The sequence below is a fragment of the Molothrus aeneus genome, chromosome 13 (assembly GCF_037042795.1).
Source record: "Molothrus aeneus isolate 106 chromosome 13, BPBGC_Maene_1.0, whole genome shotgun sequence".
NCBI classification, from domain to species: Eukaryota; Metazoa; Chordata; class Aves; order Passeriformes; family Icteridae; genus Molothrus; species Molothrus aeneus.
Window position 1 is genome coordinate 18,373,751 of NC_089658.1, and position 15,277 is coordinate 18,389,027.

Sequence of the window (15,277 nt, forward strand, 5' to 3'; positions counted from 1 at the left end):
CTCAGCTGCATCTCACTGCTCCTGGATCCGAGCAGGGACTTTCCCTTTTGAGCTGTTTCTGGGATCACCAGGACAGTCCTCCTGCTGGCTTGATCCTTCCCCTGGCTATGTCTCTTTACTTCAGGGGTGGCTGAGGAATTACTCAGGGCTACAGTGGGATACTCCCAAACTTCTTAAAATTAACTCTGCTAGGAACTTTTGGATAACTGAGGTGAAACAAAGGAAAAAAACAATAACCATGAAAGAGTTCAAAGACTGGGAGAATTGGAATCAGTTTCTTCTATGTCTTGACTTAATATTCAAATTTTGTTCTGGCAAAACCCTTTTCTTTTTTAGGGAGTGTGATCCATGGTACTTTGAACCTGGTTATGCAGTCAGGGGATTAAGTGAGTCTGAGGTCCCTGAGCCCACCTGAGGGTTCTTGGCCAGGTAAAGCATCAAAGGAGGCCTGACAGCATTACTGCAGCAGGGCAGGAGAGGCTCTTGTAGCAAACAAGGCTCTTGTAGCTCCACAAATTCTAAGACAACTTGTTTTACTTTTATTATCAATTAATAATTCATGCCCTGCCAGCTGCAGGCCATGCTCAGACCCACCTGCACAGTGAGGGTGCCTCTCCTCGCCACCTCTGCCTCTGCTCCTCGCCCTTCTCTGTGGGTTTGAGACGTTGGGTCGTGGACACAAATGGGAAACCAGAGAGGAGAAAATTCATCTTCCCCTGCACCCAGGTAATTCATGAAACCAGACCCTGCAAACCATTCCTGTTGCTTGTGATACTCCAGTTAATTGGACAACTGCTGTGCCAGGAAACCTCTCCCCCACCTACAGCAAGTAAAATTTATACTGGTGGCTGGTAACAAGAACATCTTGATAAAATGGTTGAATTTATTTTATACCTAGAAATGAAAAGAGCTCTTAACAAAGGGGGGTAACTGATATGCTCGGTAAATCAAGGATAAAAGGACACAGGCTCTATTGAAGATTTTTTCCCCTCGTCTTTTCTTTTTAAACCTTTTGATGAGGTGCCCTGTTGCTCTGCGATGAGCTTCCACTGAAGTACTTTTGGAATTATCTCAAAGAGAAATGGATCATTTAAATGAGTTAAAGCCCCCAAACCAGATTCTCTATCACCAGCCTTACGTTCATTTTTTATATTAAGAATTTTGTGAAATTTATAAAATAATTTTACTACCGAACCACGGGCTTATAACACAAAGAAGTCTCATCCTTTTTTCCCCTGCTTCCTTGTGAAGTGGTGAAGAATGATACATTTAGAATAAAGATGAAAGTTAGTATGTAGAAGAGAGGGAATACTCTGATAAATTTGTACCTTGTGTTTAGACAACACCTACAGGCAATGATGCTTCCAATTTCTCAGACCTGCCTGGGACTTGGGTCCTTCAGGGAAAATTCAACTGAAGATAAGATAAGGTGCTCCTCTCTATTTACTCTGGTTTTTTCTTTTAGACAACAGAGAGAATTTTAAAGGTATAGGACAGGAGAACAGGCTTCCACTTTTCTAAATATAAAGATTGTTTTTTCTGTATGTTTTTTTCCAGGGAATAAGAGATATGGTATGTGCCAGAAGGAAGCCTGCTAGGGCTGGAATATTCAACAGACTGGGCCTCTAAGTGTTTATGACCTCTAAAGGACCATAATCATGGTCCTTCTCATTCTATGGAACAGCAAATTGGTCATTTTACTCAGTGAGTGGGCACAGAGCAGGCTAAGACTGGTCTGAGTCTGTGTGTAGGTGTTTGTACTGACCAAGAGATTATTCACTGCAAAATTTGGTGTGCATTTGCTGTGCATTTGAATAGCTTTACAGCACTATAATTTATACTTATTTTTACTAAGTGCTCAAGCTACTGTTCATTGTGTGCTACATGGGCTGACTTTTACTCAATGTGCAGGTAGGTTGTAAAGTTTTACTCTGATGCAAACCCTAGGAACAATTTGTACCCCTGTGGTAGAGAAAGCATTATGTTGAGAAATTCAGGCATGCCAGACAAAATTATGGACTTACAGACCCAAATGAAGCCTGTGTTTCAGTACTTAAGTGCCCAGATTGCTGCTGAGCCCAGCCAGAGATCCATACACATAAGCACCTCCATAAGGATATATTTGAAAGGCATTAATTGTGCTTTTAAAATGCAAGTTTGATACAATGCAAACAGAAGATGCAAATAGCTATAGATGCACAGCACTGGGATAAATCTTGGAAAGCTTTAGGGAATCCAAGAGCCATTCCAAAAGCTGAAAACTTTTCTAGTAAGAGATCACCACTGCTGTAGTTTCCATAGTTTGCAGCATGTGATTGGCTTGTGTGGGATCTACCAATATAGTGAAGAAAGAGAGAAATGTCAAAATGGATTCTTTCATTTTGGTGATGAACTGCTTGCTCTGCTTGCCAGCATGCAGGGTTCAATAAAAGCAGACAGGTCTTCAAAAAATAGCAGCATAAATAGATGAACTCTTTAAAGTAATATAAGTTCTGTCATCTGGATGTGAAATATAGACCTAAGTGCCCGCCGAAGTAAAAGCTGACCACACATTCCACAGAGAAGTGTTAAAAGTTTTCTCGGAGTGTCTTGGGCTGAGAAATGTTTTAACTACATCTCTCCTTGCCACAACACACAGAATGGAAGCATTTGAAGTGAAACCCATTTTTCAAAAGAAGAAAACAAAGCATCCATAAAGAAGGGCATAGCAAGGGATGAGGTCTCTAGATAGGCACTGCTTTCAGGGAAGCTGCAATTAGCTGTGCAATGGAGAAGGTGAGGTTACTTGTATCTAAACAGCATTTATAATGATTTCAGCAGCTAAAATGCTGATAGGTACGTGTAGGGGGTTGGTTTCAAGATTTCCTTGTGAGACACAAGGTCAGGATTCCTGTGGTCTCCTGTCATATTTAATTCATATCCTCTGGCCTTCTCCACCACGTTTATTGAATTACAGGAATAAAATTCAATGGACCAAAAACAAAAGAAGAGGGAGAGGACGTGGCAAGTCCCGCTTTCTTTTATGTCCCTCCTGCACACCTGAGTTCAGTGGACTTATAGGAGAACATGTTGGAGCAGAATTTGAAAGGAGGGGGAGGTACAAGTTAGCATAACCCCTCTCACCATCCCCATAATTGCATCCAGATAATTTATTGCAAGCAGCAGCCATTTCCACATGGGAACGAGGATCCAATTTCCACCATTCAAGACTCTCCCCTGGTGCTTTTTAGGGCTGATCTGTGCACTCCCTGTGTGTGCTTGCCAGGTTCCTTCTGGTCACAAACGAGATGGCAGCAGAACAGCTTTACAAAACCATTCTTCAGAAGAGCATTCTGGCAAGTCATCACATCAGTGCTAAGAGGAAACCCTCAAATATGTTAAAAGTCCCAGTTGGAGGGAAGTGCCCTCTTGGTGTGCTTGTAATGATGATTCCCTGCAATCATCTGAGTTAAACTGATACAGCCTTTATCCTCCTTTACAAGTGGGATGCAGGAAGCAAAATATTCCCAGTAGGCCTGTGGAGCAATGGGGAGTAGGTCTGTGATTTTGGGGAGGATTTTATTGTGTCTCCTCTACCATTATCCTGTTCTCATTGCCTCCAAGAACTGCCTGGTTTGAGCTGTGGATCTTTCAGTCAAATCCATACCCAGTTCTGCACAGTGGTTCAGAACCTGCAGAGGTAAAAGAGAGCCATCTCCCCATGAGATCACAGCAGCACCTCATACAAATACTCTGATACCCAATAACAGCTTTACAGCATCGTCGTTTGGGTTTGGAGCCAGACATATGCAAATATGACTGTTGAGTCCGACCCAAAACATCCACAGAAAAAATAAGACAGAAGATGTTTTGAAACTCTATCCTAAACTGCAAGCTCACCACTATTTAGCTTGTGCATTTTAATTTTTGGAAATGTCACAACTGATAAATAATGTATTTTCTTTAAGCTACCATATACATTTTTATTTTACAACTTGAATCTTCTTAAATTTCCAACAATTAAGTGCTCTGCTCACGTACATGGCAGCCTATGGGATGGCTGCCTTTTCACTTAATACATTTAATAAAGGTGACCAGATGCTTTGTGTTTTTAATGGCTTGTTCTGCATCCCAACAAAATGTCCCTGTTTTGGCTGCGAGAGCAGATGATTCATCCTGAAACCCAGCCCAGCTGCCCTGACACAGGCAGGGTGAGTTAAAAACCCACCATCTGTGCTGGAGGAGTGGGCAGGAGGAGCGCTTTGTCAGGAAAACACTGTCCTTCCTTGGGCACTGCACATTCCAGGCAGCCAGTAATCCCAAAGTCCTGTGGGTCCAACCCCACTGCCTTTGCAGATAAATTCAGCACTTACATCCCATCTCCCACCATTTTTCCTTCCTTGCTTTCCCCCTTCCTGAGCAGCCCCTCAGACTGCTCTGCCTAGGGTCACATGTAGATCAAACATTGCTGTAAAATGGAAGATGCTGCTCCTGGTTTTATTCTTTCCAATTATGTGGCAAAACTCCTGCCCGTGTGGCTGCCTCAGCCAAGGCTCATACTTGAAAAAGCAGGAGGGATTCATTTCTGGTTTTTGTGAATAATTAGCTGTGCCCAGCTCAGCGTTAGCAGCGCTGCACTGCCAGCTCTGCCAGAGGACACATCCTGAGCTCGGAACCCCCAGCTCAAGGGCAAAGCCCAAGCCCCAGGCAAAGCTCCCCTGCTGCCTCAGCAAGAGCCAGGCAGGAATACCTGAAGGGAAACCTGGCTTGGAGTCTGTCACTGGGATAAGGCACTCCCAGCCTGCTCCTGGCCCCACAGCCTTTTCCAGCTCCCTCCTCCCTGCCTGGAGCATCCTGGCAGGACAATGCCCCGGGGTGGGAGGGGAAGGTTCCCAGCAACTTTTCTGCACAGCCTGTGTTCTGCAGCACTTGAAAGAACCATTGCAGCTCATCTGGCATGCACACGAATGACAAATATGCTTCAGAGGCAATAAATTAGCAATTTCAAGGCTTTACTTCCCCTCATGGACTAATTGCCAGAGATTATAGTATATTATGTGAGAGCAATGATACTAATGCCTAAATATGCTTCAGTGATTATAGAGCTATCCTCAATAACCAAGCTGTTTAAATGTCAATGCAAGAAAGCTCTTTATTATGAGATTAAATACTATTTTGAAGCAATGCAATAGGAACTTCCCAGGCTTTCTGCTTCCACTAATGCTGCCTTGGGGCAATGTATATTGGACAAGGTATGCTTTTTTAAAATGTGTACAGTAAAGGGTCCCTAAATGCTTTTGTGCTGCAAATTTGGACAGCATTCCTAATCAGAAGGAGGATCTTGGCATCTTTTTATTTTGTAGCTGTTACTAACATGCTGCTGCCTTTATCCTTCCTCTACTTGTGTATCAACTACTGTATAGAGAAGATAAATTGTTTTCTGTTTGTGGAGTTGGGAATCAAACCTCAAAGACCTTTTATTTCCCCCCACCCCATCTCTAAGTACCATTATCTTGCACAGATGCTTCTGAGTCCAGCCCCTCACACCTAAATAAATCTGTTAATACCTGGCATTGAGACAACCCCTGGAAATCAGTGGAAGCTCCAACCTTCAGGTTCAGCTGCTGACAGAGGCAGAGAAAAAAGTGTCTTTGAGCCATAGCTCCAATTGCACAGCTCTGCAGATGCCAGCTGGGGATCACAACTCAGGTGTGGAATTAGAAGGAAGAGAGGCAAAAAAGTCTTTGGCATCCCACTAATCTCATACAGGACCTCCCCAGGATCTGTCCCAGCTGTGCAGCCTGTCCCTTGATTTCTAGCAAACTTATTAATTATAATTCATAATTGTTATAATAGTATAGAAAACATAGATAGGCCTGGGGGGACAGATCATGTAGGATGAAGGACAGAGAAAGCCAACCTTTTGTGAAGTTTGGTGGAATTCTCTCTTTAAAGTATTTTTTTTCCTTTAGGAAGTATTGTTTCTTAAACACAGCCTGCATTTCTCTTCTGTGCTGTGTTCCTGAAGGGGAGGAGTTTCATATACAGATAACCAGGGAACTTACTGGCAAGAATTCCATTCTGCCCAGCCTTAGCAGGACTGGACACCTGGATCCATGTCCCAGTACTTTCTGCTGCAGCCTGGCAATGGTTAACTCTGAAGTTTTGATGTTTGCATCTTGGCTGGTTTCTTCAGCCATTTTACATCTCAACTATAAAATGCAATGCTTGTTTACCTCAGAATGTGTGAAGATCTTTCTGATGCTCGGTAAAAGACACCTGCCACACAGGCTCAGAAAAGACATAAATTGCTCTATCATTTGTAACATTTTAAAATATCTTCATCTATTAAAATCACAGTGTGACTGACAAGGAACATACTGAATGGCCATGAGAATTCTTTCTCTGCTCTTCCAGGCAGACAATAATCTGACACCTTTTTTGTTATGTCTTGACTTAGAATATGCTATGGGAAACCATATCTTTATCTTTATCTTTATAACAGTAATAAAGTTAGAACAGAGATGTTAACTAAACAACCAGCAGCCACAGATTGACACTGCTCAAAGGACAGCAATGTGGACTTAGCACAGGATGGGTGAAAATGACCCCCATTTGGCTGCTTTGATGCAAATATTATTTCAAATCAGATTAAACCCCTCTTTTATTTTTGCAGCCGCTTTCTGAAAGCCCTCCCCACGCCCAGCCCCACTCACCATGAAGCCTGGGGCACAGATGCAGCTGCCAGTGATGCTGTCACAGTCGGCCCCGTTGTGGCAGGGACAGGGCACCTGGCAGCCCTCGCCGTAGTAGCCCACGGGACACGTCTCGTTGCAGTAGAGCCCAGCCCAGCCAGCCTTGCAGCTGCACTCCCCAGACAGAGGATGGCAACTAATGAAGAGACAGATGTTAATGAGATGTGGGCAGGAAGGAAAAACACAGCCCAGAACATTTCACGTGTCACACTAAGCGCAGGACAAGCCTGGAAACTCTCTAGGGTGGTGGATATGAGCAGCTGTATAATTTGGGATGTGAATAGAGGATCTGGTGCTAAATAGCCCAGCATTTCCAAACATCTGGGAATTGCCACAGCACTGGGTAGTTTACACCTTGAAGTTTATGCTCTTCCATTTTCAAATCAGTGTGACTTGGATTACTGACATCAACCACACCATTAATCCTTACAAGCTGTATACAGGTACGTGCTGCACTACTTGGCTGTATTGCAGCCAGCTAAAGATGTTCAGGGATAGGAGAACTTCCAGTGGGTGGAGAAAGGCAATAAAGGGAGCTGTGAAAATAAACCTGAGTTCAAGGGCACAGTATTTCTATTCTATTCTATTCTATTCTATTCTATTCTATTCTATTCTATTCTATTCTATTCTATTCTATTCTATTCTATTCTATTCATCTCGTCCCATCCCATCCCATCCCATCCCATCCCATCCCATCCCATCCCATCCCATCCCATTCCACCCCACTGTCATTTGTGTTTTAAAAGTGAGTGCCACCTCAGCAGAACTTTCCAGCAGGCACAGGTAGAAAGGAAAGTGCTTTGGAAGGAAAAACTTCCTTGGAAGAAGAGTTTTGCTGGGAATATTCAGCCTTAGTGACCAGAACTGATCAACAACTGAAGCCTTGGGGTTTTCTCGGGACAGGAGTTAACAGGAGCCCTGGGACTAAGTCACAGCTGTGCAGGGAAATGAGTCAAGTTCCTCTTTGCTGCATAATGAACAACATTAATCCTCTGGCTTTCATTTCTATCCAGTAAATTCCCCACTGTTGTGAGAGCACATGGAGAGAAAAGGAGAAAGGAAAATCGAGCCCCAAAGAGCGGACAGACAATGCCCTGTCCTTCTGCATCCCTAGGTGGAACAGGCACCCCTCTGCTCCTCCTGCAAGAAACTGTTTATCTTTATTGGGCATTCTTCCTCCTCAAGGTTTCCTCAGGGCACCACCTTCACACAGCAGGAGGCTGGGGCTGGGAGAGGAGGAGATGGGCTGGAGATGGGTTAACTCCTGGCTTGAAGGGATGGAGGTCCTGGGGGATGTTGTCTGAGGCCAGCTGGGAGTGTGAGGCTTCACCTGAGAGCTCAGCCCACTCTGTGGCCTCTGCACCTCAGCACTGCACGGTAATGGCACTGTGCAGTCCTCAGTGAGAGAGATGAGAAATAATATTGCCAGAAATCCCGTTTTCTTTCGTCTCAGAACAAGAAGGATAGACTTCTGCAAGGTGGGATCTCTCTCTGGGCCTGTCTCTGGTTTTTTTCATCCTAGAAACAATTTTTGTTCCTTTATGATTATTTATTGTTACAGTTTAAGACTGTAGACATGGCTGAATGGGTTTCTTTACACCTATAAAATTAATATTGTATATGTTAATTTTCAAGGTAACCTCATAAAATGTAATTTCCAACTATGTTTCAGGCAATTTCTGTTAGGAGAGGTTGGTCATATAGTGTTGCAACTAAAAAGGATCAAATTTTCTAAGTGTCAAACGTTTCATCATAAATAGTGTTTTACTGACTAATTAAAACAATTCATCAGCATAACAAACTACCATCCATGACAAAGCAGTCCCTGAAATATGGTTTTCACAAAGCACCTCTTAACATTCAGATGAAAATAACAAAAGCTCATGTTTCCCCCCGTGTCTATTAATCATCACCTAATAGGAGCAGAAAGCTCAACATTAAAGAAGGATTTTGAAATGAATTTTGTGTTGCTCTCTTTCCACTACTACTACTACTACTACATGTATCATGTGCTTCCATGAGAACTGCATCTGCTGGGGAAATCAAATATTTCAGAGGCAATATATTACCAGGGCAGTTTGAGTCAGACTATGACAATTCAGCAGACAATACTACACTCTCTCAGAGTTTTTACTCCAAGGTTGGCTCCCTCATCAGCATGGGCAGCTTTTTTGCATGGGATACAAGCAATGTATTAAGGGCTAAAACTCATCCTGATGTGCACTAAAACAAGAATCAAAACCAAACAGGCTTTCCAGAAGAATCTACTGGAGACAGGGAACTTGGACTCCAAAACAAAGGCCAGTAGAAGTTTGAGGGCAGATTCTGACCCACCAAAGCTTTGTCCACATTTCATGGGACTGTGAGCCAGAAAAATCCGATGCAGACGTTTGGGTCCCTCCACCCACACAATCTTCCCATTGGGGGAAGGATAATTTTGTTAGCAGCTTGAGCAGATCAGGGTTTTGTTTTTCTCCTACCTCCAAAGCCCTTGTTTGACATGCAGGTGCCTGATGCAGTGTTAACTTCAGGAAGGCTGAGATTTAGATGCTTTCCCAAACTGCACAAGGCAGCTGTTCTCTTCCCAGTCCTGCCAGGGAATCTTGGCCACCTAACTGACTCTTCTGCCTTCATTTTTCCCATTTCCAAAATGATGCCTTTCTCCCTTTGGAAACCCTTTCAAGGTATCACTAAATAGTTCAAAGTTTTTATATTAATTATTTTTTCTCTCTGGTTTGTATGAACTATTCCCCTAATTACAGTGAGCAGAGTTACATACTAAATATATTGCAGCTCATGATGTAGGAATATTGTATGTGTGTGGTGTGTGTTAGGAAGGTTTATCTTCTGCTGGCATTTTGTACAATCACATTCTGGTCAAATTATGAACCTAGATATAGAACAGAGCCAGGAAATTCATCTATCACCCATCCAAACACCCATGTATCCAGACTGCCCAGTGAATTAAATGCTATTTGGACTGAAGCTGAAATGTTTGAGGCAGAATAAAGCTTGAATAGGAAATACAGCTACAGTTTTTTATAAATATCTGTATAATTCCTCCCCTCCTGTTTTGAGTGCACCTTCCCAGGCCATGTGTCCATCTAACATTTTGCCAGCAGGGGTCACAGTGCATGTGAGGCATTTCTCCAGCCCCCAAAGAACTGAAATTAATGAACAATTTCTCTGCAGAAGGATCACTGAAGGATGGCTGGGAGAATGGGAGGGTTCCAAAAGGATCCCAAAGGCAAACCCACCAACATCTGTTCTCCAACCCTTGCTGGGAGCAGTGAGAGAACCTCACACTTTTCAAAGAGTTTGGCAGTGTTATCCTTCATAGTTTGCACTGAATCTTAACAACTTTTATTTCTTCAACTCTCCTGCATCGCAGGAAGAAGCAGAGTAGAAACAAGGAGTGAACACAGGCAGCCAAGTGTTCCTGTGGCTCCAGGCCAAGCAGAGGTGGATCAGAGCTGTCCACACACACTTCAGGGCTGACAAGGAAAGGGTTCCAGGGCTCCTGGTTCCAGGGCTCCTGCTGCACTTTGAAAGCTACTGTGCAATCCCTGGCTTTTGAGCCACATTTACAGCAATAAAAGATTTATTTAAAAAAAAAATATTTGCTGAACAGAAAAACATAAGGGCATTTTTCACCTTTAATTTTTTTAAGCATCCAATTTTGAGGAAATCTGAGGAAAGCAGGTAAATTTCTCAAGGCAAATGAGAAGTGTTTTAGACAGCATGGTCTGTTCCAAATTCTGAATTTGTTATCCACACATCTTTCAGCCAAAGCAACACCTTCCCAGTGAATTTTCTGATTTTCTGTTTATACAGCAGCACCAGCCCTCTCATTTTTGTTATCAGCAGCCTAATCCTTATTTTACAGCATTTTCTGTTTTATGGTGTCCATGCTACATCCAGTCTCCCTTGCTAAAACGCCTTTTGCTTTAAAGCAGTGGCCCCAGTGAGGCTGCAGGGCTGCTCCTTCAGTCCAGCACATCTTCAGAGCCAGCCTTGTCCAGCACATTATTGACTCAGATCAAGGCAGAACTCCATGGAAGCTCTATGGGGTTTGGTCCTCCCCATCTTGCTGATGTTGAGGCAGTAACTGGAGCCTCTGGAGATCTGCCCATTCCATTTGCCTTTGTCCCAGTGGCTTCCTTCCTTCTCACATCTCTGACCTGGGAAAGACATTACCAGGGGCACAGGGCTCCCCAGGCTGGCTCCACACCAGTGCTCAGGAAGAGGGGGTGCCCAGGACTACCCCAGCTGTTCATTTCCCTCCCTGCCTGACAGAAGAACAAGCCAGGATTATTCCCTTCCAGCTCCTGTAGACTGTCTCAACATGGACTTTTTGCAGAGGGGAGTTTTTTACAGGTGTATCCTTCCCTGTGGAAGGACAGTCCAAGTCACCACCACATTCTAAATCACCTAATTGTGGGGTTGTTCAAAGTCCTGTACAAAGTGCCTTTCAGTGTGCTTTGATGCAGAAATTATTGGATGGTGTCCTTCAGTCATTACCATGCTGGAGGTTAGACTAGATGATCACTCTGATTTCTTCAGACATTAAAATAGATAGATCTATGAAAATGGAAAAGCTGATTGTGTATTTCCTACTGTTCCTCCTCAGCTACTCCTCAAAGCCCTCAGAACTTCCCATTCCAGTAAAATCTCCAATAAGCAAATCGAATGAGACAAATCCAGGGACAGGAGTTTCCTTCACCTTCTACAGGTGTTTAATAATTATCCTCCACACCTGGGGATCACAAGAAGTAGCCAAGAGCTTAAACTGCTCCTGGGGAAAATAGATGGCTGTGGGTAAATGAGTCACTTTGGAATAACCCAGTTTCAATATGAACAAACACTCAGGGAAGGATGGGAAAAGAAATGCACTGTATGGGACTGGTTAAACAATCAGCACAAAGATTTGTTCAGAATTTGGAGTGCCTTTGGAAAAGGTCATTTTCCACCAGCTCTGAGGCTCCTTGGCTCAGCAATTGACAGCACTCTGCAGAGCTGGTGGAAAAGTGGAGAGCTGAAATCCCACGGATGAATGAAAGAACATTTACTGACCTACAGCTTGCTGGTATCTCTTTGTTCCATAACAGCAGTGATAAGATGTAGGAAAAAGGGAGATTTTATCAACAGAGAGACCAGACTCATTTATTAAGGAACTAGAGATTCCATCTCAGCAGAGGATGCTGCAAGGGACGCTGACGGAGCAGTGTTGGGAGGGAAGGAATAAAATGTTCCCATCAGACAGCAAGCAGGCACAGGCAGGGTGTGTAGGAATGACCACATGCCCAGAAAAGAGCTGGGGGAGGATTCAATCCTCCCCCTTTCTGAGCTCTCTCAAACCTCTCTGAGACCTCTTCTTTTCTCACAGCTGGAAGGTGCACGTCTGTTCTTTCAGGAAAGATCCTCTGGCAAATTCACAGAGCACCTCCCAGGTAGTTCTGAGTAACACAGGGTGAATTCTTTCACCCTCCAACCCGCAGTCTTATCCCACCTAACAGACTCTTAATGAATTGAGCACATGGCTGACACTGCAGCCAAGCTCAGCCTTGCCTGTGGCCTGCAGTCCTTCCATTCTGTTTCTACCTTTATGGAAACAAACAGGTTTCTGCAGGCTCAGGAGGGGAGAAGACACAAGTGTCAGCTGCTGACCATGAGCATATTCTCACCCTCCTGTACACCTGCAGAACAGTTTACACTGAGGAGCAATTCCACTTGGATTTGCCACAGTGCTGCAGTGATGTGACATGGAGGAATTCATCCCTCAGCTCCCCCTGCAGTAATTCCTGAGGCATCCCCCATCCTCAGTACAACACAGCACTAACCTTTGTGTATAATGTGCAGTTCTTGCCTCAGGGATGGTATTTTTGCAGTGATTTCATGATACACAACATAATCAGAAGCAATGGGAGACTCTTGTACAGAGTTCCCTGGGAGCCTCAAACCCTTTGGATCCTGGCTGTCAAACCCAATTGTGCTGGAGCTCTCTTGCTGCACAGGAGTTGTATCACCACAATTACAAGTTTTAAATAATCCATTGTGAGCTCTGACTTTCATGTAAGCAAAGCCTCACCACTCACAGCTGAATTCACAAGGAAAATCACCTGTTTGTTTCCAGGACTGAGACAAATAGGGTCTACCTCAAGTGCACAGACAGATTTCCCTGAAGTGTTTGTGTGTGTGTCTGTGTGTGCACACAAATGAGGTGCCATTTTTTGCACACATAATTGAGTGTGTTTTTATTTTAACAGCAGCAAGATGGCAAGGTGGGTTTGTCAGCATCAGCAGAACAGTCAGGTCCCCACCTGTCTGGTTCCAAAGTGAAGAATGGCTATCAAGGGCATTTTTGCCTGGGCATCAATTATCTCCACCTTCCCCTGAAGCCTACACAACCCTAAACTGGCTCTGCCTGCTGAACAGCAATGGGCAGGGAAAGGAGGGAATCCAGAGGGAGCTGAGGGGCTCAGCACTGTGCAGGTGAGGAAATGTGGCTCCAGAACATCACACAGCTCAGGCCAGGGGGTTTGGCTGTCCAGGCCCCCCTTTACTGCAATACAGGGAGTGAGGATTCTCCAAACAGCAATTCCAGCAGTCAGTAAAACAAGGCAAGGAGCTACTTAAGGTAACAAAGAGGATAATAGGGAAGAGTCTTAAATTCTTCCTTCTTTTCAAGGTTTGGAAAACTTATTCAAGCCTAAAATGGAAAAGCAAATTCAAAGTGCTCAAGTCTGTTTGTGGCTCTGTCTCAGAGTAAAGAGAACCTCAAGAATCAGATCTTTAAAAAAGCAAAAAAGGAAATAAAACATCAAACTCTGACCTTTTAAGTGAGGCTCATTCCATTGTAGGTATAATTCCCTAATATTTATTTTCCTGAATATTTTTCTCAAACACAAAGAGAATGAAGAGCAAAAATGGGCTCATATAAGGAGTCTATTTTGACAATGTCAACCATGTTACAGTTCCACAGACTGACTCAGGGATATTGATTTCAGTCTATTTATACATCGGCCTCAAGTGTTTCCAACAAGGTAATTTGCCTTGAGACATCAGCTGAAGCAAATTAGGTTTCATGTTGAAAGTCCCCTTGCTGTCTATAGATCTAACAGGCAAATCCATGCCATAAAAAAGAGGGAAAGTGATGGATTTGAGTAAATATGTATCTATTTTTTAAACTTCATTGGGTTATTATCCACACATATGAGCATCATCTGGTGGTTCTTATGCCTGGAGGATTTACAGGATAAAGCTGTATGTCAGGCTGTTTCAGGTGTTACAGAACTGTAAATAGATCCATGCTTACTATCTGGCTGGACTGAGGCTTATGGTTCCAAACCTGAGGTTGTTTAAATCAAAATTTTGCAAACCAGAGAAACTCTCTGGGTTTGTACTTAAAACTACAGAGAAAAGGACAGTAGGTGTAGTTAGCTGAATTTTTTCCCAATGCTTTTATTGTACCAGTCCCTGCGCTAGAACATTACATGATGTACATACCTGAGGGTGTTGGTAACATTGCAGGGGCATCTCCTGTTGCACTTGAGGCCATAGAAGCCTTCAGGACACATTCTCTCCTGGCAGTGGATGCCTTTGAAGCCAGGGTCACAGATACAGGCCCCGTTGACGTGGTAGCACTTGGCGCCGTTCTGGCAGGCGCAGGCGTGCGCGCACTGGAAGCCGTAGGTGCCGATGGGACACTCCTCCTGGCACCTGCCACGGCACAGGACATGGGACCAGTTACACCCACAAGGCCAGCAGGACATTGCTTTTACACAGGAACCTCTTTGTTAATGAACTAAATACCACCCAGAGCAATCCCTGTTCATTTATGGAAGTAGCACTGAACTGATGGCATCACTGGAGTGATGGGGTATCTTGGGCGTGCAAATTGCTGCTGAGAGAAACTGCACTCATCCATGCCCAATTACATCCTGCTAAATTTGCATCAGTTCATGTTACCTTCATTCACAAAATGCATTCTTCTTTCCTGGACCTTGACAATTGTGTTCATCAATCGTAAGAAACTGAGAGGCAATAAAATATTTTATTATAAAACCCTTCACCTGTTTGACTTCTCTTTATCACAGGAGTACTGCGTACCTCCCTTGAATGGCCCTCTCAGTGATGAGGAGGGATAAAAGGGAAAGTGTATTTAGCAATATTGAGCAAAATGTTTCCAGCAATGCTTTAGTTTTACTTGCCCTCTTTGTTGATATTGCATCAGTTTTATACCAACAAGGAGAAAAGAAACCCCTTTGTGTTTTGAGTGTGTTCTGAGTAACTAAAAGCTTAAATTTGCTATTCTTCTCCTACTCCAGGGTAGCTCAGTAGTATAAAATCTCCATAAAAATCACTTTCATGCTCCTTAGTGGAGAATCTTCTTAAAAATTGCCAACATTTTTAATATTTGATGCACATAAAATTGGAACTGCAAACACTTTACACAGATTGTTTTAAATTGCACCTTCCATGCACTGATAAAAATATCTCCCTACTTGGATATGTTCTGAGATTGTCAAAAAGTCTGTTTCCTT

General features: G+C 43.5%; 1 protein-coding gene across 1 annotated transcript in view; it reads right to left on the reverse strand.

Annotated features, from left to right (window-relative positions):
* The window catches only part of MEGF11 (multiple EGF like domains 11), a 196,115-nt gene that overhangs the window by 66,482 nt on the left and 114,356 nt on the right, over positions 1 to 15,277 (reverse strand). The window contains exons 9-10 of the mRNA XM_066559110.1: positions 14,241 to 14,453; positions 6,696 to 6,870 (exon numbers count right to left, since the gene is read on the reverse strand). Coding sequence (XP_066415207.1) covers positions 6,696 to 6,870; positions 14,241 to 14,453 — 388 coding nt within the window. The remainder of the gene's footprint in view (positions 1 to 6,695; positions 6,871 to 14,240; positions 14,454 to 15,277) is intronic.